General features: G+C 48.9%; 1 protein-coding gene across 1 annotated transcript; it reads right to left on the reverse strand.

Moving 5' to 3' along the window:
* Positions 1 to 8: 8 nt before the first annotated feature.
* COG1 (component of oligomeric golgi complex 1) lies at positions 9 to 14193 on the reverse strand. The gene is made up of 15 exons (XM_054046946.1): positions 13879 to 14193; positions 12683 to 12927; positions 11654 to 11835; positions 10949 to 11119; positions 10655 to 10811; positions 9231 to 9441; positions 8141 to 8929; positions 7626 to 7772; positions 5267 to 5428; positions 4263 to 4390; positions 3265 to 3373; positions 2272 to 2381; positions 2092 to 2170; positions 1545 to 1583; positions 9 to 174 (listed from the first exon to the last, which is right to left on the reverse strand). The coding sequence occupies exons 1-14, from the start codon at positions 14173 to 14175 to the stop codon at positions 1560 to 1562; spliced, it is 2811 nt and encodes a 936-aa protein (XP_053902921.1). The 5' UTR covers positions 14176 to 14193; the 3' UTR covers positions 9 to 174; positions 1545 to 1559.
* Between the last annotated feature and the right edge of the window lie 10890 nt (positions 14194 to 25083).

A 25083-nucleotide genomic window follows, 5' to 3' on the forward strand; every position in this document is an offset into this window, starting at 1 on the left:
AGGCAAACTTAAATGTTTCATCTTTTTATTAGCTCACTTGGTCATGCTAGAGAGCCAACCCAGTTTGAACAGGGATGGTGCAGCTGTGTCTTCCTCCTCTGTTGCCAGCTGTCTGAACAAGGAACCAGGGCGGAACGTTTCCTCTTCTGCTCTTACGACCAAAGGAGGTGGAACCTGTTTGTTTTAAAATGAGAGAATCGGTGACTGTTATACTGCCTCTTACATTGATGCCACACCCAGCCAGTAGTTAGCGGCTGCAGGGAGGCACAGTAAGGTAAGAGAATCAGGAACGGTATGTAACCGAGTCCAACCTGAACCCCTGCCTCTCCCACTACCTGTACAGGATTACTCAGTCTATTAAGCCTTATTTACACTACATTTCTAGTATTGGAGGGGATTCTAGGTCAGGGGTAGGCAACCTAAGGCACGCGTGCCAAAGGCAGCACGCAAGCTGATTTTCAGTGGCACTCACACTGCCCGGGGGGCTCTGCATTTTAATTTAATTTTAAATGAAGCTTCTTATACATTTTAAAAACCTTGTTTACTTTACATACAACAATAGTTTAGTTCTATATTATAGACTTCTAGAAAGACCTTCTAAAAACATTAAAATGTGTTACTGGCACACAAAACCTTACATTAGAGTGAATAAATGAAGACTTGGCACAGCACTTTTTGAAAGGTTGCCAAACCCTGTTCTAGGTTCTGGCATCATAGAGCTGCTCTCTTCCCGTGTGCAACCGGATTGGTATGCTGTTATCTTCTTAAGATTTGTAAGAATCACTTCATGTGATTGGTTTTATTGCCTAGCCCAGGAAAGGTGGCTACTCCATTTCTCTCTTGCTTTAGAAACGATAAAGGCAACAATGGTATTTTATACTTAGACAATGGTTTTTGATTAAGTACTCTATACAATCTTTGCACGATTCACTATATAGTAGGATCTGAGAAAAGGCAGAGAGAGCATATCTGCTAGTAATTGAGAAAAGGGGCTTTCTATGAAACATATACACACATCACTGCAGCCACAACTAGTAACACACGGGCAGCTATGGAAGACACGTCACTCTGTTTCTAAACGACACTAGATACCCTGGGGGCAGGAGGTCAAGAATATCTTTTTTAATGTTGAATTGTTTTGAAACACGTGTGCTGTTTGGAACAACTCAAGCCAAGATGTTCTCCCCTTGAATTCCATGTAGTAGCAGAATGTGATAAGTTGGCTCCCATTTAGGTAAACGTCTCTACTCTTATAAAAGAGCAGTGGATCTTTATGGAATACAAGCAGTCAGGCCTGTGCCCTACTGCACCATACTGGGGTATAGGTTCACTGTTGACTTGGAGGCATGAGTGCATTTAGGAATACCACTTCCTGGAGCAGCTAGGTATTCCTTGGCTCTCCCAGTCCTCAGCACAGGACCCTGGGAATGGGTATCCACGTATATATTTTATGTTAATATAAAATTTAATACAGAGCAACTGGACAACGCTAAATGCTGTTGTAGGTGAAGCAAGCCACTCAGAATGCACACAAGCTTAAATACCCCAGCAAGATTTCTTCAGGAGTACAGGTCGTTGTCAAACTGGAATGAAGTTTATAAAATAGTTAGACAGCATCCCTTAACAGCTTAATGTTCCTTACTACTTCCCTTAAATACAGATGAAGAAGCTAAATTTTAAGTCTTCAGTGCATAAACTTAAATCACTACACGCCATGATCTGTCAGCTGGGGGCTAGAATTTTGTGCTACCAGACTTGCTTTTGGCAAATCACTTATGAAAAATGAGCTAATCAGGTTTTCTGTTAATAAAACAAAAGGGGTGGGGGTGATTACTTACTTGCAAAACAAATGTGAGGATTAGGATTTGTACAGTATTTTTTAAAAAAGCAGTCATGCTTGGGACTGGTGGAAGAGTACTTGTCTCTTACAAGGGACTGCTGACTTTAAAAATAAATATATATATATATATATTTATTTTTAAAGTATCCTCAGCAAGCCTGGAACCCTTATTTACAATGCTGCTTCTCTGCTCTGGGAACGCAGTAGGGATCTGTGGTAAGAGTAGGATGGTTTATAACAACTTCACCAACCTGAGTCTGATTTTCTGTGTTTTTAACAGCAGATTTAGTCTTTCGAGAGCTTGACATACTAAGCGGTAGAAGTCCAAATCTTAAAGAGAGAAATAAGGAAATGCATTCAGTCATACTGAAGTATCAGTTCAAGACACTTTGCTTTCTAAAAAAGTGATATCTGCATCATGAGCAAATTACCTGATTTGACTAGATGCTAATGGCAAGATATTGTGAGGCTCCTGGGAGCTCAAATTATTGCTTCTAGTGGTATACTGATTCTCTGCCCCAGTGAGTAAGCCAAACAGGACCTAGAAGACAGGAAATAAGTGCCATTTTTAAATTCTGGTAGTTGAGGATTCTAACACAGCAACTGCTCAAGTAACAAGCCTGCATACAGAAGCTCTCAAATACACCCAGAAGTGTCTTTATAATGCTGAATCCTTTCCCCAAACATGCTTAATTTTTGCATTTCAAGGCAGCTGACTTGTCTCCCCTCACCCTCTTAAACATGTTTCCTTTAGTCAGGGCTTGTCTAACTTACAGGGCTGCAGTGGTGCAGCTGCAGCATCTTCACTAAGAACATAAGAACACCCAGACTGGGTCAGACCAAAGGTCCATCTAGCCCAGTATCCTGTCTGCCGACAGTGGCCAGTGCCAGGTATCCCTGAGGGAATGAACAGAACAGATTATCAAGTGATCCATTCCCAGCTTCTGGCAAAAGGAGAGCTGCTTCTGTTGGTGTAGGTACTCCACCTCCCCTAGAGGTGGTAGCTAGGTTGATAGGAGACAACCTCCTGTGAAAAACAGCACTAACTATATCGCTCCACACCCCTCAGTGATGTGGTTATACCGAGGAGTTCCTAGTGTAGAGCACGCCCTCAGCTAGCTGCCTGCTATTATGGTAGCAGAATCTGGGGCTGTCTGTGTGGCAGTTCGTATTTCACAGATTCTAAGGACTCCCTTTTAGTTATAAAGGGAGAGAACCGAGCAGGAGTGTGCATCTATCATGCTATAGAGAACTCTATGCCTAGCTCCAAAAATCCCATCCGCAATGCTGAGTGCAGGCCAATAGGTAGCTGCTGTTGAACTGCATAACGATCAGCCTGCCTGATAACTGCAGTAGAAGAAAGCAGCAAACAGGTTTTGCACCATTGACTTCTGTTGCAGGGAACTACTGTCCCCGGAACTTACAGAGGTTCGTTGCACCAGGCGGTTAAGGCTGCTATTTAAATGTGGAGTAAAAACATCCAAGTCAAACGGATCAATGTTGGCTTCTAAGAAGTCTGTCACCGTCTCAATCCTGCACCAAGACCAAAAAGATGCCATTACAAATCTTAAAAGTAGATTACAAGGTGGACAAATGCTTATGCTGGGGCAAGTGGAAATTGCTGTTGCAGGGGTCCCTCATGAAACTGAGCTGCTCCCCGCTCACCTGACCTGTCTGGAGTACAAGCAGGAGGCACAGATCAGAGGAGCAGCAGTTTTCAGTTTCACAAGGCTTCCCCAGTCCATTGTGACAGAGGAAAAACTTGCACTTGAGTAGCCTCCTACTGTGTCAACACTTAACTGCAGCAGGAAAGAGAGGAAAGTCCTTTAATGTAATTTAAGACTTTTCTATTCCTATTTACAGAACACTCTTTGAGCGTAAGCCATCTGTTCTGAAGTGTCTGAGTGGGATTTGTGCTCCCTACTCTTCTGCTTCACAAACCTGTTGCTAAACAGGTGTGTGATTTCTCAAAGTAAGATTCTTCAAGACTGGTTCCATGACCAGGCAGAAGAGTTCTCTGGAGGTATCTGTTAGCGATACCAGGGCTACCCCCATAGAGGAGACTGGTTGGCCTGGCTCAGCTCCAGTACTCCACCCTCATCCCACTCTGACATTTTTAGACTGCGCTTAAGAGTTGGTGAAAAGGTGCTGGAGACTGCCACTTCCCATCCATGGGACAGGAACATGATGGGTAGTAGTAGACATACCGGTGCCCCATATGCTGCCCTGCAAGGCTTCTAGCTTGCCCTGACGAACTTCTCTGTAGGCGGCTTCTGTCACAGAGTAAGGCTGAATGAGCCACTTTCGGCCTTTAAGTTGTGATTGTGTGTGAGGACGTGGGTGTCAGAATTGGACTGAACTTGCTTCAGGGACTGAACAGCCTTTCTCATGCTTGGCTTAGAAATCTGGCAGTACACGGTACCTGGAGTCCTGCTTGCTCTTGCTGGTTTTTGCTTCCTCACTCTTAGCTGTTAGGACTATATTCAAATAACGTAGATCATAGAGCAACTGCAATGCCCTGTTCTGAGTCATTGGGAACGTGCCTTCTTTCTGCAAGGAAAGCAGAAGGGGACGTTTCAACATTCCCTTTATAATAATTGTTTCAAAGGTTTTCCGAAGACAGATCAAACAAAATACTCAGCCCAATACGCAGCAGGCTTAAGTCAAACAGTTCAGGTAGCTATCCTAGGCCACAGCCACTTCTGTCACATATTGTATGCGCCTCAGGGCAGACACTGCCTTGTTTGTGAAGTGCCATGAACGTCTTTGCCCTAACAGTTCCAAAGGCTTCTGGACAAGTCAGCAAAGCAACATGGAACAGAAATGACCAAACCAGTCCTGCCAAGTATCTCCCGGAGCAGAAGAAAAGACTTAAGTATGTTCTGATACATGTATTGGACAAAGAAAGTGTTCACTTCAGTTTCTAAGAAATTGAATATACAGATCTCCTGTCTAGTCTGTATTACTGTAGTAACTCCAGGGCTCCCCTGGAACTGCAGCCATCTCTATTAGCATCATACTAATAGGAAAGTAGGGCCTTACAAAGCTCTGCTTCCCTTTCCGAGGCCTTTGCTGGCCATCCAGGCGGACAGGTGGAAGAACTAGAGCATTGCCCCTGGAGCATGCAATCAGCTACTTCCCTTTCCTACATAGTCTCTCAAGGGCTTACAGCACTTTACAGTCTCAAAACCCATGAAAGGAAGGCTTGGATGATAACTGCAGGTGGGGAAACTGAGGCACTGGAGGGTAGAGATTTCGCATCGAGCTGGATCCCAGTCCAGGGCTCTGCCCCATAAAACATTTACATTTCTGAGGGCTTCTCAGAGATGAATTTTTGGGGTTCCCTGATCAGCAGGAAAGACTGACTATAATAGTCACTGCACATGCAGACCCTTTTTAGTACAACCATAAATCCCAGCTGCATACCTTCTCCTGCTTCTCTTCAACAAGCTTCTCATAGCCAGCCAGCACTTCTGCCAGGCAGGTCTTCAGCAGCAGCTGCAAGGTACGCTTTGGCAGAGCGTGACCTCCAACCCGATTGACTTCTTGACACAAGCTGAAGAGGAGGCATTGAACATACCAGGATGGCTGTTGGGGGGGAAAGAAAAACACCCCACACACCAATGAAAGCTGATATTTTCCTGACCTTTCTGTATGGGATGTTGGCATTATCAAGGGGAATGATAGAGGTTATGTGAATTCTGGGTTTCTCCTGGTATCTTCTCCTCCTTCCTCATCACCAACCTTGGTCTCTTGTCTTTTCTCCTCACAGAACTCTGCCCCAGTGCTCCCATCCTGTCCTACCTCCTTACTCTTATTGACCCTGTACATACCCTTTCCACCTCATCCTCCTCTGGCCCTTTCCCCTCATGAAGCATGTCCTCATCTCCACTATATTCAAAACCATCTGTTAGCCCCATCTGCCTTTCCAGCTATCATCCCCTCCACTCTAAGATCAGGAAATATGCAATCTACAACCAATGCACTGATTTTCCCTCCTCCAGGTCTGCCTTGTGTTCCTTCCAGATGGGCGTTTACCTTTTTTCCACTCTACTGAAACTGGTCTCATTTTGGTCTTCAGTTACCTCTTCCTGGACAAACCTCAGGGCTTCTACTCTACCCTCCTCCTAGAGCTGCAGCTCAACTTCTCCTTCCTGACATCTTATTCTCAGCAGGGTTTTGAGATACTGTCCTCTCCTGGCTTTCTCCTCTGTGTTTTTGGGTGGGGACAGCTCTTCCCCTGGCTGTGGGGTTTCCCCAGGGCTCTCCCTTTGCTCTTTCCCTTTATGGTTTCAGCCATCGTCTGTATTGCTGGTAACTCACAAATCTCCTTCTACCACCGGCCTGTCTCCTATCCAATCCCACATCTCAACTTGTCCGAGGTCCTCATAGGCATCAAGTGGTTAAATGCATTAGAGGTTATAAGGTGCTCAGATAAGTACTTATCTGGCTTCCATCACTGTACTAAGACAGATCTTAAATTGAATGTAGACAAAAACTGAACTTGTCTTCCCTCTTTTTCTATCACTGTTCACACCATCCTCCCACTCACTCAGGCTTACAATCTGAGGGGTATTTTTTACTCCTCCTTTTCCCTTGCCCCACACTTGCAAACCATTCCAAATCATGTTACTTCCTTCAAACTTCTGTCCTTTGCTCTCCCCCACCACAACCAAGTCTCTTGTTCGGGCCTCATTATAGCCTGCGTTGCTTACTGCAGAATCTTCCCTCTTCACCCCAATCTCTCTCTCTCATCCGCTCCCTTCAGTCTATACAAAATGCTGCTGCTGCTAAACTCCTCTTTCTTGCCTGTCTGATCACGTAACTCCTCCCGTTCTTCAATCCCTCGATTGGCTTCCCAGCCAATATTGCATCAAGTTTAAGCTGCTTGTCACCACCTTCAAAAGTCTACATAGCTTTCTCTCTCCCTACTTACCCATCCCTGTCCCAACTGCTGCCCAATCTCATCCACCTGTTTGTCAGATTTATACAATCATCTCCTTGCCTTCTTTCCTACAGCACCCGATCACTTCATCCTTGTCCACCTTTGAGTTTGTCTTAAACTCACTTCTGCTGCACTGCCTTTAAGGAATCTTATGGATTTGTACATTATAAGCTGCCTGTTTTAATTCCCCTTTCCCTGACCTTTTCTCTACATTGGGAGCATCTCAGGGCAGGGACTGTTCTCCTTAAGCGTTACCTAGCACACAATGAAAGGTACCGCAAATAATTAGTAATAAAGCCAAAGAGTTGGGGTACAGGTGATGTAGTGACAGTGTTATATGAACACCAGCCATTCTGGGTACAGCACCAAGTCAGCAACATGGACTTTAGGGACCACTTTTAGTAACAGAGGGACTGTTGGCCAGGGGCTGTCTGGGGCTTATCCCTCCCTGCACATTTATATTCACCTTCTCCTACAGGACAGACCTGAAGAGGAGCTCTGTGTAAGCGCAAAACCTTGTCTCTTACCAACAGAAGTGGGTTCAATAAAAGATCCCTTTCTCTAGACTATCTTGAGACTCAGAGAGCTACAATACTGCATGCATATTCTTTGGCAGAAGTCCTAAGGTCTTCAAGTTGCTGCCTAGGACTTGGATACGTGACCCTGAGTGCAGGGAGATTTCATAAGATAGAGGAGTGAATTCACTGAACCCTCCTATAGTGAAATGCAGGTTTAGTGACTATTTACCAAGGCAGCAGTCGTAGACATTAATGCTACCACTAGCTTTTGGCCTCTTGAAAGGTTATTTCCCTCCATTCCCCCAGAGGACATTGCTCACACCTGTACAGGGAGTCGGATCTTCGACGTTACGCTGCTTCCCGTTTCTGTTTCTTCCTGAATTTCAATTTCCTCCCAGTTGGTGGCTGTAGCTAAGATGGAGCCAGCAGCATCTAGCAGCAAAGTTTTGGTGAAACTGTGAACCAGGACCTGGAGGGGGAAAATATAAATATTCAGTAACAGCCCAATGCAGGGGCTAGGGGTCAGGCAGTCTATTTACAGCTCCCTTGTGGTTTTCACTTAGTGAATCTGCTGAGGAGACTGAGGTGGGCAAAGTATTTTCCAATTGTCTTTAAGAGCATCACACCCAGGGGATCGGGCAGCTCAGAGCGTGACTATTTCAGAGCCATATTGACTGGAAATTGACCAGGTACCCTAACGCTAGTAGTGGCAGTGTTCTAATGAATGGAAAGTCTCTGAAGAACTAGTAAGTGACACGTGCAGCGGCGGCTGTGGGCTGCTGTGAAAGAGAAGCTTAAATAGGAAAGGAGTGCGCCCAAAGAAAACTGGCTACTTACTTTGATAACAGCTGAGCTCCAAATCTGATAAGCAAATAGGCTCTGTTGCAGGAATTGTTCTTTCACTTCCTGCCACTTGGCCTGCATGGGATTCAACTCCTGGGCTTTCCCTTTCCCCAGCTTTTTAGAAGACCGGGTCTCCCTCATTACGTTCTCTGTGCTGCCTGATTTACCCAGAATGCACTGCTTCAGATGAGGACACAGTTCACCTAGTGACTGACAAAGTCTTGCCATGAAGAGGACGGCATTAAGTTTGGCATCGTTCAGAGCGTCTGTGTGTCCTTTCAGCTTGTCCTCAGCGCTCTGCAGCTCTTCTCTAACACAGCCCAAGACGTACTGGATGCAGGTAATGCAGTGATCACGGAGCAGCTCTTCTACCATGCCAGCATCAGCGTATCTATCAAAAGCAGAGCTCCTGGACTGCACGCCCAATATCTCCTTGGGTGTGGGAGAGTCAGAGGGAAGGTAGGACAGAAGGTCATCCAGTTTGGCCTTCAGTTTGGTATCCAAGGCAGAACAGAAGCTCTGCACACAGGGAGTGAGAGCCTGGGCCTTCATGGACAGGCCACTCTTTGCAAATTGGCTGCGGTTTGCCACGTTGACCCAGGCAGCATCAGAAGGCATGTCGCTGGGGCTCTCTGACCACAGAAACAAAGCCATGTTGTGTTCAAATTGGATGTGCTTGCTGGGGGCGGAGGTGCTGGACTTGACTTCAAGCTCCTGTAGAGCTAATATAAGAAGCTGTTTCGAACTGCTGGAGATGGAGTCAAATCCTTCCTTCGTCAGGGTCTGGAAAAGAGAATTTTCCTTTCTCAGGTCTCAATGGCTGTCACAGCACCCATTTTAAGAATGCCTCTATGGCTGCTGAAAGGTACTGTGGACAGCCCTGGAGAGCAAAGACCTCTTGCCACAGACAGTACCACAAGGGGAGCAGCTCTGCAAGCTTCCCCATGCATCACCAGCCTCCCCCGCACCCAGCTAACGTGTGCTCCTTATGACCTGTTCTCTGCTGAGACTGCCAGGCTAGGGAAGCAGACAGCACTTAAACACTGCCAAAGTCAGCCTGGCTAAGCCCCTGACAGCATCTCACCTGTAACCTGTCCAAGAAAAGCTGCCGCAGCAAGTCCTCCCAGAAGGAGATGGGCTTGTCCAAGAGTCGATGACACACTGTGTCCCAGTTCTGGCTCATGGACTCGCTGGTGAGCAGCTCCCACACAGCGTCACGGATGCCGGCTAGGCCTTTCAGGCTCTTCACATAGCCCAGCAGAATGACGAGCCCAGATTTGATATCTTCATTACACCTGAAAGCATTATTCACTTCAATCCCCTTCCCTCATATCACAGCTCCAGACAATGCAGCAGAGAACTTTTACTTTACTGTTCTAGGCTGGATTACAAAGGGATTCTTACGGCTTGGTGAAAGGATGGAGCAAGGAGACCCCTGGCAGGGCTGAAAATGACCTAGGAAGTTACCTGCCACCTCACAGTGATCCAGTCACTTGCACTCCTGGCCATGTTAACCCACATGTTGAGTCATCCCCAGGAACTCCTAGCAGCACATTATGCTCTCCTACAGGGTCCCGGCCCACGTAGCTCACTGTCCTGGACCCCAGGCAAGGAGCACTGTACCAATGCTGGGCGAAGACCATCACGTTACTCCGTAACAACTCCCCTCCAGCCAACCCAGCACACGTGGGCCCTTGACAGAGGGGCTCTTTGGAGGATAAAATGGGGCAGCCAGGCAGGGAGAAGCTTGGGGGTAGGAACACCTCTCAACCAAAGAAGGCCTCAAACTTCAGTTTAAGACTGCAGGTAATAGCTACCATTTGATTACTTTCATGGGTTTCATACGTAGAGGGAAAAGTCACATGGGGCTGATGGAGCCACTAAATAGGGAAAGGGAGGCCTGTTACTCTCCTCTTGGCAAGGCATGCTGGGAAAGGGGAGGAGCCTGGGACCTTTATAATGTAGGCTCTGCCAGCTCTCTCACAATGCTCAGGAGGCTAGCAGTAAGAAAAGAGATGCTGAAATGAGAACTACCTCAGGAAGGAAAAACTGAAGAGTACAGGTAAGAACCAAGAGGCATTTTTCTATTTGAATAAGAGTTTGGGGACTTAATTTTCTGTAATGCTGCAGGAACTCTAGACACAGATCACATTGGAGGGAAGTGGTCTGTGTAAAATCTGCTGCCTTATTGATTTATTGAACAACCTGGCTTTCGAGAGAGCTTTTCGTCTGTATCATCCTCTCTCAGCATTTCTGTGGCGGACAAGTGTGTCCTGATATGCTTCTAGGGGGGGTAACAGGCAGGTGAGCAGACTTGGCTCCATTTTACAACCCCCGGCCAAGGAGGGCTGTTGAGCTACTTAGGTGCCACAGAAGCACTCTACACTGCCAGACAGATCTAGTGGTGTCCGATGGCGCCTCGCTCCCTTTCACTAGAGGAGGAATACAGGGATCGAACGAGTACTGTCCTAATCCATCTCGTAGAAGAAGCTCCCTCTATACACTCACATGTTAATCCACTTCTGAAGAGTGTCTCTCAGGTAGTCCTGGCTGATTGGATGTGCCAGGGTTCGGAGGGTTGGCTGGAACTCTACGATGGAAGGTGGTAGATATTTGAACCAGCTGCTCAGTTTCATCTCCTCTTTCAAAACTTTGATGCCTTTACCTAGAAGAATTGTGCCACATGAGTGGGGTGGGTTCACTGGGGTCTCGGCTAAGCCCTAGCCGTAGGAGGAACATGCACAGATGGCCCTTCGATAGTGAAGCCAATCCCAAACCTCGTGGCCTGAGCCGGCTGCTCACCTCCTGGATCCTGGCCTGTTGTGGTCTCCAGCATTGAAAAGAGCAAGCTGCAGGGCAGGGACGGATCTGAGGGCACCCCTTCAGGCAGCGTGTAAAACAGGGCATGAGCTTGGTACAGGGTGGTGGTGAGCAAGTCCATCAGTGAACACACCTGAGCTTTTATACCAGCACCTAAAAAGAAAAATCTCTTCTTAACAGAGGCAGAAGCTCTAACCTTCCTCATTAAGCAGTCCCATAATAAGAACAATGCTGACCAGAAAGGACAAACATTTTTCCAAGGCAGATGCGTAGTTACAGTGAAGAGAGATCTACGCTTAAGTTCCAGATACCAGCTATCTGCTCCCACAGTTAATAGAGATGGGCCTACTATAAGCAACTGAGCATGGAGTAACTAATCCATGCAGCCAAAGCAGAGTTAGTGTGATGGATCAGTTAGCTACAGAAGTACCTCTGAGCCAATCACCCCTGTCCTGTGATAAAGGAGTCTCCCGGTCCAAGCTATCCTGTTTGGCCACTACTGTTTTAAAGGATCAAGAGAAATAATTAGCTATCTGTTAGCCCTCATTCAATGCAACCAAGTTCCCATGGAGGCTACAAAATAGGACAAACCGCATTCCACTCAGTTTCTGCTCTTTCCTTGAGATGGGAAACAAACTTTAGAGCTTCCTTTAACATTAGCTCAGGAGCGAAGCTGCTTGTACTGACCGTGATGTGGCTGGTTCAGAAGCTGCTGAACGGCTGACTTCCTGGCCAGCAGGAAGTCTGTCAGGGCTTGGCGCGGAGAGCTGTCCTCCAAAAGCATGATGGAGCATAAGGCCTCTGCCACTGCTTGGTCAGAAACGGCCTGGCATTTTAGCAGTGACTTGCTTTCATGCAGTATGGTGGATCTAATAAGGAAACAAGTCAGATGCAGTCACCAGGTGTTGAATAAGGTTGCCAATTTTCTAATTGCTGAAAACCAGCCCCCCGAGGCCCTGTCTCCAGCTCATGCCTCTCCACGCACACCCCCATCGTCACTCGCTGCTCTCCCCATCCCTGTTTAAGATGGAACAGTGCAATCTTAAAAGGGTGGTTTAAATTCCATAATCTTGCCAGCTTGGTAAGCTAACACTATACATTCTTACTCTAGTACACAGCATTTTGCACCTTTCAAAGTAATAACTCTCTGCCAGGAAACTGGCAAAGGTGTCAGAGCTAATTCAGCCATCCAATTGGAATGGACTGTCCTGCATACAAAGGGCTCATTGACATCTTGAGTTGCTCAGGGGATGGAAACGCTTGTCTGCTAGTGGGAAGGCAACAGCTCACTTTAAGCAATCCCATCTGACCCATTCGAGAGTGATGCCTGACAAGCATAGAGGCTGCTATGTTCAGCCCTGGACTTAATAGAGAGAAAGTAGGGGAGGAAAAAACGCCCCCTCGCCCCACACACACTTCTCCTTCCTGTGAGGAAGGAGAGATCTAGAACAGGGCACTGGGAGTCCAAACTCCTGGGTTCTATTGTCCGTTCTGCCAGTGGCAATCGGTATGATGTCGGGTAAACTGCTTCACCTGTCTCTCCGCTCTTGTGCGTGTGGAACAATAATCCCTACTTCCCCTAGGAGAGAGAGCGAGCATAGGAGGCTATGTTTATGGGGGACCTTCAAGTAGATTAAAATATTACAGCAGTGCAATGTTCTGACAGCATCTGCAAACTGGCTCTGGCGGGGCTGCAAACACCACCAAGCTGCTTACCTGAAGTGGCTGGCTGCTGCCACTTGTCGTACAAGGATGGGGAAGCGTGCAAGGATGGGACTGTAACGGGAGCTGGAGGAATCCAGCTGCAGGAGGCTGTGGAGATGGCAGCAGAGCAAGTACAGATGAGTGGCGCGTAAGTACTGAGAGGCCTCCATGGCACTCCAGATCTTCTCTGGAATCTCAAGCAGCAGCTTGATCTGCGCTCCGGTGCTATAGAACTTCTCCTGGGAGTGCAGCATAGTCTGGGCATGAAAGGAGAGGCTTTGACTATGGGTACAATCCACTTCCAAGGGAACCACAATGGCAGTAATCCTGCTAACTTCAGAAGCCACCCGAGCTTTGTCCCTGTACGTTTCTGTGATTTGACATCTAACAGCCTAAAGCAGTACAGGAAGTCAGTCCTGCAACGCGCCCCCCCAACGGCCTCCCGCAGCGATGCCCAGCTCAGGAGCTGGTCTCACAGGACGTTCTATCCAACCTCGCAGGAAGAAAAAGGCAGAGCTGGTGCACAGGGAGCTGTGGGCCCCCAGGCAGGAGTGGCGCTGCGATGCGGCAGGGTCTCGCAAAGACCACTCTGGCTGCTGACAAGGATGAGGGGCTCTGGGGCAGGGGCACCCCTGCCCTTGTGGGGCTCCAGCAGTGACACTAGGGTGTAGCCGGCATCTACTGCCTGGCTGGGGGCCTGTCCTTGGCAAAGCCTGCGCGGACCCTGGCTTGTTCAGGGGGTGCCCTCCCGCAGGCCCCGCCCCCCGGGCGCCAAGCGGCCCCGACCCCCCGCTCACCTGGGCGCACAGGCCCCGCCCCCCCGCTCACCTGGGCCCCCCGGGCGCCAAGCGGCCCCGCCCCCCCGCTCACCTGGGCCCCCCCGCTCACCTGGGCGCACAGGCCCCACCCCCTGCTCACCTGGGCGCACAGGCCCCGCCCCCCCGCTCACCTGGGCCCCCTGGCCTTCCCCGGCGCCCCGCGCTGCAGGCCCCGCCCCCCGCTCACCTGCCCCCCCGGGCGCCAAGCGGCCCCGTCCCCCCCCGCTCACCTGGGCGCGCAGGCCCCGCCCCCTGCTCACCTGGCCCCCCCGCTCACCTGGACGCGCAGGCCCCGCCCCCTGCTCACCTGGGCCCCACCCCCTGCTCACCTGGGCGCACAGGCCCCACCCCCTGCTCACCTGGGCGCGCAGGCCCCGCCCCCCCGCTCACCTGGGCCCCCTGGCCTTCCCGGGCACCCCGCGGCCCCGGCGCCCCGCGCTGCAGGCCCCGCACCGCCCCCAGCAGGTGCTCGGCGCTGAGGCGCATCTCGGCGATGGTGTCGGCCGCCTCGATGAGGTCCCGGTAGCGCTCCCCCACCATCTGCCGCAGCTCCTCCCGCTTCTGCTCGATGCCCGCCCGCAGCCGCCGCTCCACCTCGCGCAGCTCGACCGTCGTGTGCGCCTCGAACAGCGCCGCCGCCTCCGGGCCCCGCGGCAGCCCGGGCCCCGCCGCCGCCGCCGCCGCCATCTTGGGCGCGACCCTGGGCGGCCGCCGTCCGTCCCTTTACCCGTGACGTGTCCGACAGGTGCCGCCGCCATCTTTGGGAGGGGCAGCGACACTTCCGGGCACTGGGGGCATCGCTCGGCGCCATCTTTGGGAGGGCTCGCGGGACTTCCGGTCAATTGCTAACCTGCCTCAGGGACCGCCATCTTTGTGAGGGGCAAGGGCAACCTCCCCATTGAGCCCCGCCCCCTTCCATAGGGTCTCCACGTGCCATAGGTGGTCCCCCCCCAAAATTTACCTCCCCTTCCATAGAACCCCCTAATTCCCCCCCACAGCCTCTTCCTTAGGGGCACCCTCACTTCCTCCATCCCCTTCCCTAGGGCCCCCTCGCTTCCCCTGGGCCCCCCCACTTCCCTTCCCACCCCCCCATCCCCTTCCCTAGGGCCCCCTCAAGTCACCATCCCTTTCCATAGGGTGCTCACCCCCCTCCACCAGCCCCATCCCCTTCCCACAGAGCCTTTCCTCCCAGAGCAATGGGCAGGATCAGCTGTCCTGGCCCCCTCAGAGAGGCTGATGTTATCCTGTCCCATTCCCCTGTGCCATTGTGGGGATGCTTCCTGGGCCCGGGATGATGCAAGTCACAAAGAGATTTTAAACCTGAAAGAACTCCTCTGATTTGCTGTTTATACCAGAAATGCCCCCACTCCCTTGTTTTTCTCCCTCCGCTCTTTCTGCATTTCTAATGCACCCACCATTGTGGAACCAAGACACTGATTTCCACCAAGCAGTAATCCACCACAACTTAAAAAAAAAACCCACCCTTCCTGAGTTCTTGAAGCTTAGTCGTCGTCCACTTTTCACAATCGTTTGTTTTACAACTAGGTGCCCTTGAATTTAGATGAATCTCTTAGAGCCTGGAAGTGCATCTCTAATGTTGATCCGTTAAAATGCTGCTCGTTTACATTTTTTGCCATTCTACTTGGAGCTTGTGCAATACAAGTAGACTGGTCTGCTTTGGTTTTTAGTCAACGTATGTATTTCCCCATTGCAGGGGAAGGTCTAAATCCAGTCTAAAACCTGGTTATATTGAGTTTTTCAATTGCAGTTAAATAACACATAGTACTGCCTTATAATATATACTTGTATGCATCTTTAAAATATTTCTGCCAGCATCAAGGTAGAAATATGAAAGATCTGCTTTAATCAGACCCAAGTTATTGGGCTCAGTACAAGGGTAACGGGGTGAAATTTAATGGCCTGTGATGTACAGGAGGTGAAACTAAATGGTCCCTACTGGCCTTCAGTTCTATGAAGGTGTTTATGTATCAAATTTCAGGATTAGGTCCTAAATATGGGCTTGGATGATGGTTGCATAAGAAAAAAAACCTGCACAATCTGTCCCTACGTGTGAAATGAATTGTGATCGTTTGTCTTCAGCCTTTTGAAATGACTCTGTGATAGAGTTTGTGGAGTATATTTGTTTGCAGCGTGGATGGGGTCCCAGGGTAGGTGAGGCGATATCTTTTATTGGACCAACTTCTGTTTCTGAAAGGAACAAACTTTTGAGTTTCACAGAGCTCTTCTTCAGGTCTAGAGAAAATAACTGGTGAGTGTCACAGCTATATACAAAGTGGGCCAGATTAAACAAGAGATCCACCTGTGTTGCAGGAGACCATTTAAAATTAAGTGGGTAATTAACACCTCTGCATTCGTAGGACAAAGGGAGCTGGGAGGGTTACAAATTGTTGTAATGAGCCATACAACCAGCATCTCTGTTATGTCTGTGGTTTTTAGTGTCCAGCAGAGTTATGAATTTCAGTTCCCAGGCTCCTCTTTTGAAGGTGTTGTGGAGTATAGTTGGTTTTGTTTTCTAATTGAGACCATATGTGATCATGCATGTTCCAAGCACCAGCTAAAGGAACAGGTGATGTTAATAGTACTCCTCTGATCCCGCAGGAAGTAAACGTGTGAAATCTGCTCTGGGGGGAGCCCTTTCAGCTGTTAATGTCCCATCCCGGATAGTTCATCTCACTGTCCTGAAGATGCCACTCTTGCTCCACTTATGGGCACCTTAAATCCCTCCTGGTAGTGCGGCTGGGCTCTGAATGCTCTGCTCAGTTTAGGGCAAGGATGGATGATTGGATCTAATCCTTCATGCGTGAAATGCACAGAATCTCCCTTAAAGCTAAGCCAGCTGTGATGGGCTGGGGAAAATGGGAAAGGCATCTCAAAGTGCAGTATTCTGGTACAGCGCTGAGTTAGAAACAGGTACCTGAAGGTTAGGAGGCATCAGAACTCCACTGTGTATTTCCCCTCCTGTCTTTGGTTAGTTGGTGCTTGAAGGCCATTTGCCCTAGGTACAAAACCGTGCTAGCAGCCTGTGGATGTTCAGCAAGCCGAATTAACCTTCCTTGTGTCCTCAGTAGAAGGTTTCAGGATGAATTTGCAACTTAAGTGGTACAAGTTTAACCCCAATGATATCTAGTATCCTGCAACCTCCAGACTCTGCCCTCTGCCCCGTGGCAAAAGGCTGGGACTGCATGCGCTTGGAAATATGTTACCTGTGGCCCATAGTCAAACCGTTCAAAAAAATGATTTGGGCTCCGGAACTAGGCCTTATATTCCTTCATTCTCACTTTGTGCACTATTTGCTTAGTAGCTGGAACATCTGTGCTCTTGTAAAAAGTGAAACTGAAAACCTAGGTTGCCCATCACATAGGGGTAAGCCTGGTTTGCCAGCCAGCAAGCTTAGAACTGAACTTGGACCCTCTGGTTGGAGTCTATTTCCACCTATTGTTCTGTTTCTAGATCATTTGTTTCTGGTGTTTATAAATTTAATAAATTAAAGGACTCTGACTTATGCAGGCTAGTAAATCAACACTACTATATTAAAACAACAGAACACTGCATGTATGTTTCATTACATGCAGATACTTCAGCTGTTAATGGAGACTGGAACCCAGTACTTTGAGCACCAAGAAGAACCCACCTGTCTTTTAGCAATAAGTAGGAGGGTGACCAGATGTCCTGATTTTATAGGGACAGTCCTGATTTTTGGGTCTTTTTCTTATATAGACTCCTATTACCCCCACTCCCTGTCCCGATTTTTCAACTTACTGTCTGGTCATCCTAATAAGTAGCCAGCTGTTATAACTGCTGGGGCCAGACACTAGAAGGAGACATGGTTCCATATCAAATCCGTATCTAACACAGTCCCTTCCAAAACTGTACAGTGAATTAAAAGAAAAGGATATGCTAAAATAAAGGGTTTCTTTGTATTTAAAGTGCGGGAGAGAGAAAGTAGCCCTTTCTGTTTCTCAAATAACCAATCAGATCAAGGAAAGCAAGAGTTACAACTTTGGATTTAACTCTATCGTCTGTAAATATGCACACTATGGACATTGCCAAATATGTACTTGCACAGTAGGATAAAGTTTGCCATGCTAAAGAAGGCTTTCAACCAAACAATTGTTAAGGCGATTAGCTTTGCAACAATACGCTGCTCTCAGGTATGAGCAAATATTGTGTGAGCAAAAAGTACCTGGGTGTGTATTAGTTTATTTTTTCCCTTTTTTCCCAAACAAAAATTTCTCACACCCGAACCACGTATTTCAAGAACTGCGGCACAGAAATATTTGAATAGGATGAGAACATCTGAAATGCTGCAAAGACACAGTGAAACCAGCCTGCTCTAATAATTGCTCGGTTTGCAAGAGCTTCCCAGGACAGTTACTGGATTACACGTTGTTACAAAGGCTTAACACCTCCTGATTGAAGCAGAAAGGTCTCTGACTTGTCAGATTTCATATATATGAGTCTGCCTGGAAGAAACCTCTAGACCTACTGCACATATATTCTAGTTAAATGAATGCATCTCTTTAGCAGGTAGTACTGTCTGCCCCAGGAATATTACGTGATGTAACAATATCTATGCAAAGTGCTTTCCCCAGGTGTATGCTCACAGATTACCTGTTTTTTATGGGGATGGTCTGAAAGCAGCAGACTCAGGAGTAAGGGAGTGGGAATAGGAAGGAAGCATGCTGTAGAAGCACTCAGTTTCCTAACGCTCTTCCCCCCTCCCCTCCCCACCATGGGAAAAGAGCAAACTTCACTTGAACCTAATGGGCCATGCTTGTGTCTTGTGGTGAGAGAATAGGACCTCTGGAGAGATGCCCCTGCTATTATATTAGGGTCCAAAGAGCCTCCAAACTTCAGTGCAGTGTCAAGAAAGATCAAAATTTCATAGCTGACTTGTGATGGAACAAACCGACCTTCTCCTGAACCTTGCGGACGTTCAGATCTGGCTCTGATCCAGACTTTGCAGCTTAGACCGATTTGACAATAGGTTCACTTGGTCGCTTTATTCTCTCCAAGACTTCTTACAGCCATTGGTGCAGAGCATTACTTCATTAGCAGCACTCTCTGATTGCAGAACTAGCTGTTCTTCAATAAGTCCTAGGAAGGCCAATTTATTTACCACTGCAGTAACCATCTCTATTCATTTCCCTGGTAATACCGTATGTCTCTCACTCAGGCACACACCCTTTTTTCCAACAGACGAGCTTTCCCGTGACTGTAATGTTACAATAGTTCGTAGATGAAAAGCAGTCTTAGCACCACTTGCTTGCCCGTGACATGCATGGGCCTGCTTAATATTCATAAACGTGCTCTTGTTATACCATACCTTGCTTCATTCAGAGATGAACCATCCAAGGGTCGGTCCTGGGGCCGGTTTTGTTCAATATCTTCAATAATGATCTAGAGGATGGTGTGGACTGCACCCTCAGCAAGTTCGCGGATGACACTAAGCTTGGGGGGGGAGAGGTAGATACGCTGGAGGGTAGGCATAGGATACAGAGGGACCTAGACAAACTAGAGGATTGGGCCAAAAGAAACCTGATGAGGTTCACCAAGGTCAAGTGCAGAGTCCTGCACTTAAGACAGAAGAATCCCATGCACTGCTGCAGACTAGGGACCGAATGGCTAGGCAGCAGTTCTGCAGAAAAGGACCTAGAGGTTACAGTGGATGAGAAGCTGGATATGAGTCGACAGTGTGCCCTTGTTGCCAAGAAGGCTAACGGCATTTTGGGCTGTATGAGATGGGGCATTGCCAGCAGATCTAGGGAGGTGATCATTCCCCTCTGTTTGGCATTGGTGAGGCCTCATCTGGAGTACTGTGTCCAGTTTTGGGCCTCACACTACAAGAAGGATGTGGAAACATTGGAAAGAGTCCAGCGGAGGGCAACAAAAATTATTAGGGGGCTGGAACACAGAGGCTGAGGGAACTGGGATTGTTTAGTCTGCAGAAGAGAAGAATGAGAGGGGATTTGATAGCTGCTTTCAACAACCTGAAGGGGGGTCCCAAAGAGGATGGAGCTCGGCTGTTCTCAGTGGTACCAGATGACAGAACAAGGAGTAATGGTCTCAAGTTGCAGTGGGGGAGGTTTAGGTTGGATATTAGGAAAAACTTTTTCACTAGGAGGGTGGTGAAGCACTGGAATGGGTTCCCTAGGGAGGTGGTGGAATCTCCTTCCTTAAAGGATTTTAAGGCCTGGCTTGACAAAGCCCTGGCTGGGATGATTTAGTTGGGGTTGGTCCTGCTTTGAGCAGGAGGTGGAACTAGAACCTCCTGAGGTCCCTTCCAGCCCTGATAGTCTATGGTTTACCATGCTGTGTGCCAGCTGCACCCTTCCCCTGTAGGGAGCACTTACAGGCTGATAAACGTGGATGCAGAGAACTAGCCCCTTGGGCATCTCTTTCCTTGAAGGCCAGTAACTTTATCAAAACTTCTTAAGAAAAGATTTCAGACCAGTCTGTGCTCTGTGTTTGGGTCATCCAGGGTTCCAGAGCCAGTGACTCTCTGAGCATTTCCTTGCTGGTGAGCCTTGGGATATGTCCTGGCATTCCCAGTGCTAAATCGGTCCAACTGCAATAATCTCTCTAACGACTGGAGCTGGTTGAAAAATGTTTAATAGGAAAAAAACGTTCTCAGAGATTTTTGTTGGATTTCTTTTGTTGCTGAAAATCTCAGGCACACTCTGCTGTTCCAAAACAGCCCCAAAAATGTGTTTCTTTTGAAAAGCCAGAATTTCAACCAGTTTTGCTCTAGATGATTGGATTAAAACTGCAGGAATTTGGATTGTTCTTGTTTCATGCAATACTTTTTTGGGAGCTACCATAGGAACTGGCTCAGATCCACGGACTGTCTAGCCCTGAAACCTGCCACGGACAGTTGCCAGTGCCAGGTGCTTCGGGAGAAGGTGCAAGGAGCCCCACATGAGGCACCTGTGGGATAATAACCACCCCCCTCATCCTAATAGTTAGAGTGGCTGAAGCCTGACGTTTTATCTCCCTTCCTTTTTTTTGTGTGGGGGGGGGGGAAGCATCATGATTAGGGCAGCAGGCTTGTCACAGTGCAGAAAAAGTCATGGATACCATGATTTCTCTGTTTCTGTGACTTCCTACAGGAAGGCTTTAGCTGGGTCACCAGTCCAGTGTGGAGGGGAGGTCCTGGGTGGGGGGATTGGAGCGAGTCCATCCCACAGTGGTGGCTCCTATGTCCCCCAGGGCTGGGCCTAACTCATTGCTCCGAGTATTGCGACCTGGCACATGGCGTCACAGCACCGCTCACTCGAATTTGGCCCAGACACCTGCCTTCCTTCCTCTCACCAAACATGACACTCTGTCCATGTCTGGGATGAGTGAGGGCAGGCTCACTCTCCAGCCCTCCTGCCCCCCCCCCCCCGGGACCCCTCTCTGCACCCAGCCAGGATGAGGGTGGCAGTACCAGGCCAGAGGGTGCTGCTGCGGGTGGTCAGTGCCCCCTCATTTGTCAGGGCACTTTTTGTTTGTTTGTTTAATCAGAAATCACAGAGCCGTCCCTAAGCCCGGGACTCTTACTAAATTTACCATGACTGCTCCCTGATTTTCAATTTAAAGAATGCTGCGACAAATTTCCAGCCCCAATTCTTATAACTGGACATTCTTCTTCTCCAGGGTTGTGTCCCGTTGAAGGCCAATTGCATCCTTCCAGCATTCTGTAGCTCCACTCACCTGTCCGTTTATCTCCCTGACTAATTCAGCAACAATAAAATGGATGGTAGTCTAGATTTGGGCAGGCTGGAAATTCAGCTTTTAATAGGGGTTGAGAGGAGAGAGAGAGAGAGGAACAAAATTCCAGTTTTCCCCCCATGCACACACCTACGCCATTCTTCACGAACATCAGTGAGTGGCCTGGTGACCGTCATCTAGATAACACTTCAGCCTGGTATCTTCCAAAGAGCTTAAGGGCATTAGGTACCTAAATCACAAACACAATACTTTGTCTCCTCAGTTCATTTCAAGGCACCGGGTTCGCCTATAGCGCGAAGCATTCTCTGAGCTGTTCACACTCTGTCTTATTGCAATGGAATCTTCACTGTGGGGCTGAAATGCAGCAGAGGCTGTACTCTATGGGAAATGTTTCACCAGGGGAATTTCCCTTCTCTCTTCATCCCTGCAGTTACGAGCTAGATGCTACCACTTTCACTCACCTTGCTTGGCAGCTTGCTCTGTATTCCTCCCCAGGGATGGATTTCCATAGGGCTGCTTGAGGAGTGCCCTAGCAGGAGAACAGGAAGCAGAGTCCAGCTCCCAGGAGCTGGCGTCCCAGTCTTTGGGGGGGAAAACTGTCCGCAATTGGGATTTTTATTTAAGTGTGGAGGGGAGAATATTGGAGGGAGGGAAGCTGGGAGGGGACATGAGCTCAACCTCCACCCCCAAATACATCATCTTAGGTTTGTCTCGAATCCACGGTGTCTATAGGGTGACCTGATGTCCCGATTTTATAGGAACAGAACTGATATTTGGGGCTTTGTCTTATATATGTGCCTGTTACCCCCCCCAATCCTCTCTCCCAATTTTTCATACTTGCTGTCTGATCAGCCTAGGTGTATATCTAGTCCCTGTTCTGGTGCATTGGCTGGGGGGGGAAGAGATGTCGGCAGCTGACGGGGCTGTTCCAGAGGGGTTATTTTCACCCCCTGCCACTGCTTTCCCTGACCTTTCAGTTAATCGTGTAGGACCAGACTCATCCTTGGCAAGGAGTTTACAAAATGTAACTGATGCGTATACATCCTTGCACCCCTGCAGGGGCTCCATGGAGTTTGGGTCTGGGTGCAGCCCACGTACGCCCTCCAGGGGGCCGGTGGGCAGAGCTGCTGCTCTAGCCCCTGCTGGCCAGAGTAGCCCAGGCAAAGAGGGATGGAGTAGGTTTGCTGGTGGCACAGGCCAGCAGTATATATAGCTGCCCCTGGGAACAAGGAGCAACCTGGGAGGAATTGACTCAGCAGGGTGCTTGAGTCACAGCGCCTCCTGGTGCTACTCCACCGTTAGTGCACTGAATGCCCCATCCTGTGCTCAGGGCTGGGCCTACCACCACAATCTCCCCCCGAGGTAAAATTTGATTCCTTCTTATAGTCGAGAAAATAACGTTAATTTATAACATTTTTGGGGGGGGAAACCAGAGACTGTATTATCCCCCCCCCCCCCCCCCCCCCCGCAACCAGCTTCAGCTTCCATGTGTACAGCCAGGATACGAGACGCCCTCTCCCTCTGCAGAGGCGTTGGTTTCTCATTCAGACACCTGTACACAATACACTTCCACAGAGAAACAATTAGCCAGTAAAGTCACTTTACTTCTGGTGATACAGTCCTAGAAGTCACAGCTGGTATCACAACCGACACACACATACATCGCATAGAGAACATAAATAGAGAGCCGCTGGGGGCTGAGGGATACAGGTTTCGTTCTGAGTGAAAGAAGGTTCCCGTGCCCTTACTCGGCAGAGAGGCTATAGCTGTTATTCCACTGTGTAACTGGCACAAAGGCGAGGATGCTGCATCCCTTACTGCCTGAGTGCTTCTTACTCCAGAGCGTAGTCCAGCTGAAGTCCAGGCTTGCAGGGCTGGGTCCGAAGGCAACACGGATTAATTGGAACCACACAAGGAGGGTCTGACCGTCGCACACAAACACCACACATGCAGGGGTAGACTCGTACACTCGAAACAACAGCAAAATAGCGGGGTACAAAATGCCCAAGTGTCTCGTCGCTACAATAATAATAATAAAATGTGTTGCTATGTACGGTCTATACACCCCTTCTCTCCTCTCAACCAGCCCCACAGCGAGGATGGGGAGGAATCCCTGCAGCAGTCCGGGCTTTCCGAGACTTTGGAACAGGGGATGTATGTCCTCACGCCAATGTAAACCCAGCAGACCTGCTCCTGTTCTCCCTGCCACTGGAGTGAATGGGCAGTCAATGGGAATGTGGGCCCAGGGAATCAAAGAACCAGAGGGATGAAGCAAGAGGATTGGTCATTGTCATTGGCTGTCCTTTGGGTAGAAAATGACAGCTCAGGTTAAAAGAATAGGGTAGAAGCACTGGATTTAGAGCCTCATTCTGCCGGACCCTTCCCACTGATTTAAGGGCCTGATCTAAAGCCCCTTGAACATGGTGACCAACAGGTGTAACCTGTCTGACTTCGTAGTTACTCCTGATTTACACTGGATTAAAGGAGGGGAGAGCCAGGGCCTTTGTCTGATGAGGGGACGTTACTCCTTGAGAGTGACTCGGGTTATGTTTCAGTGGGACTGAGAAGTCCCATAAGGGCTCAGATAAAACAGGTACTAAGTGCATGGAGGGGCAGCAGAAGTGCCAAAGCAAGTGTACTGGCTTTTTGGAATGATGCACGCCGGAAAGCACACATCCACATGAACTTGCCCCTCTTGTAACGGACGGCCCTGATTGGGACTACGGTGTAACTGAGCACAGGGCTGCAGCCCAGAGGTGGAGCTGAATTCTCCACGATTCCAAAGCTCCTAGGACCACTGTCTTGCTTTGCTAATGCCTGCAGTGACCCTTTCTGGGACGAAGTATTTCCAACATTCTCCGTGGGAAATTGCAGAGGGAGAAGTAGTTCAGGTATCGCCTTCTTCTGGGAGCCATTTTGTTCCCAAATTATTAACCAGTGTGAAGCTACTACATTCAAGCTGATTGCAAAAGGGCTGTACCAGGAAACCAGGGATTCACTCCACCTCCTCTTGCAGAGGACAAAGGATGCAAAAATGGGTGCTTGGCAGACACAGAAGAGAATTTGGGGCGTCACACCTCACATTCGCTACCTGGAGGCTGAGAGTTCTGCTGCCGGTATTTCTGTTTCCTTCTTTTACTGCCTTGTTCTAAAACTGATCGCTTTTAGACCACGGCCTTCCTGACTGTAACTGGATACATACAGATGTATTTTTCCCAGTTGAATCATTATATGGATGATTCTTCAAATAAACCACAGCGATGGTGTGAGACCTGGATGGGCAACTCGCGTGAGATCACAGCACGGGCGGGCGTCCACGGGCACGTAGCTCTTGCTGCTGCATGAGTGAATCTTGGTAGAGAAGAAGCTTAAATTGAGTGGACGGGGAATTTGTTCTCCGCAACAGTGTGGATGAGCTTTTTACCCCCACAGGGCAGAGGAGAGGACACTGACATAGCAAGGGGATTCCATTGACCGGTGTTGGAAATCGGTCTCTTCCAATTTGCACCCCTCAGGCAAATCTCTAGGAAAACCTTCCGGAAAAGGAAGTAACCAGGCAACAGAGCAGGGTGTAATCAAGGCAAAGCTCTGCTACGCTGGTCTAGTGTCAGCACGAGGGACCTCCCTCCAGGTTCTGCGTTCGAGTGCTGCAATGCTGGGTTTAGGGACTATGGAGCTAGCATGCTGAGCCCTTGGGGTGAGGGAGGGGCAGAGGTGGTGCTCAAGCGACCCCACTCAGCCAAGGAGTGGGGTAGGTGGCACTCAACGGGCCCATCCTCAACCAGGTCAAGTGCTCCCACTGTGGGACCCGGGAAAACCTGGGTGGTTTGGGATCCCACCCAGATAAGCCAATAACCAAGC

The sequence above is a fragment of the Malaclemys terrapin genome, chromosome 13 (assembly GCF_027887155.1).
Source record: "Malaclemys terrapin pileata isolate rMalTer1 chromosome 13, rMalTer1.hap1, whole genome shotgun sequence".
Lineage (NCBI taxonomy): Eukaryota > Metazoa > Chordata > Testudines > Emydidae > Malaclemys > Malaclemys terrapin.